This window comes from Emiliania huxleyi, assembly GCF_000372725.1.
Source record: "Emiliania huxleyi CCMP1516 unplaced genomic scaffold EMIHUscaffold_3, whole genome shotgun sequence".
In the NCBI taxonomy this organism is placed as follows: domain Eukaryota; phylum Haptophyta; order Isochrysidales; family Noelaerhabdaceae; genus Emiliania; species Emiliania huxleyi.
Genome location: NW_005199770.1, coordinates 2,120,081 through 2,120,947, shown reverse-complemented (window position 1 = coordinate 2,120,947; position 867 = coordinate 2,120,081). Strand labels below are relative to the sequence as shown.

Genomic DNA, 867 nt, shown 5'->3' with positions numbered 1-867 from the left:
CGATGACGGCGGCGTGAGAGAGGAAATCGGCGAGGGCGGCGGCGACGAGAGAGGCGGCGAGAGCGGCGGCCGTGCTGGCGGCATCGATACTGACGGCGTTGGCGATGACAGCGGCGGTGTCAATGGAGGCGGTGATGACGGCGGCGGCGGTGACGGCGGCGGAGATGACGGCGGCGATGACAGCGGCCGTGCTGACAGTGGTGGCGTCGACGGTGCCGGACCTTCATGAGCCCGTCCTCGATGCGGGGACGAGCCCGAAGAGCGCCGCGTAGGGCTTCTCGCGCAGACATGGCCGGGTCGAACGCCGGGTCGACTGGAGCGGCGATGACGGCGGTCGGGTCGATGTCGAGGACGGGCCGAGACGTGACAGTGACAGCGCGAACGCCCTGTGGGGCCGGGGAGCAGGTGCGTCATTCAAGTGCTTGAATGGGAGGCACCCACGGGGCGGTAACGCAGCGGCGCACCGCACTCTCGTCCGCGATGTCCGTGTAGCACTCGGTGGTCGCCTGCGACAAGCCGCCGCGGTGCGGTTGTAGGCCTTCGAGCAGGTACGCGCAGACGGTACGCCGACCTCGTACTGCGAGGGAAGCGGCAGCGACCGAGGAGGCGATGGTGAAGTGGGCTGCCGGCATGCCGGAGATGGCGACGCGGGCCTGCGCGCGAACGAAAAGGGCTGTGGAGGCAGGCGGGAAGGCGGGCGGGCGGAGGGGGGAAGACGATCTGGAGGGAGGGGCGAGGGCGCCGCGACCGGCACCTTCTCCGGACACGGCCCGCCGCCCTTCATGAGCTGAGAGACCGCCCTAGATGCGGACGAGCCCGAAGAGCGCCACGTAGGGGTCCTCGCGCACACATGGCCGGGTCGAACGC

General features: G+C 70.5%; 1 protein-coding gene across 1 annotated transcript in view; it reads right to left on the bottom strand.

The window, feature by feature from the left end:
* Positions 1–227: 227 nt before the first annotated feature.
* Positions 228–867, bottom strand: part of EMIHUDRAFT_432177 (hypothetical protein) — a gene marked incomplete at both ends in the record, with an annotated part of 2,753 nt that continues 2,113 nt past the window's right edge. The window contains 2 exons of the mRNA XM_005775488.1: positions 228–386; positions 465–653. Coding sequence (XP_005775545.1) covers positions 229–386; positions 465–653 — 347 coding nt within the window. The remainder of the gene's footprint in view (positions 387–464; positions 654–867) is intronic.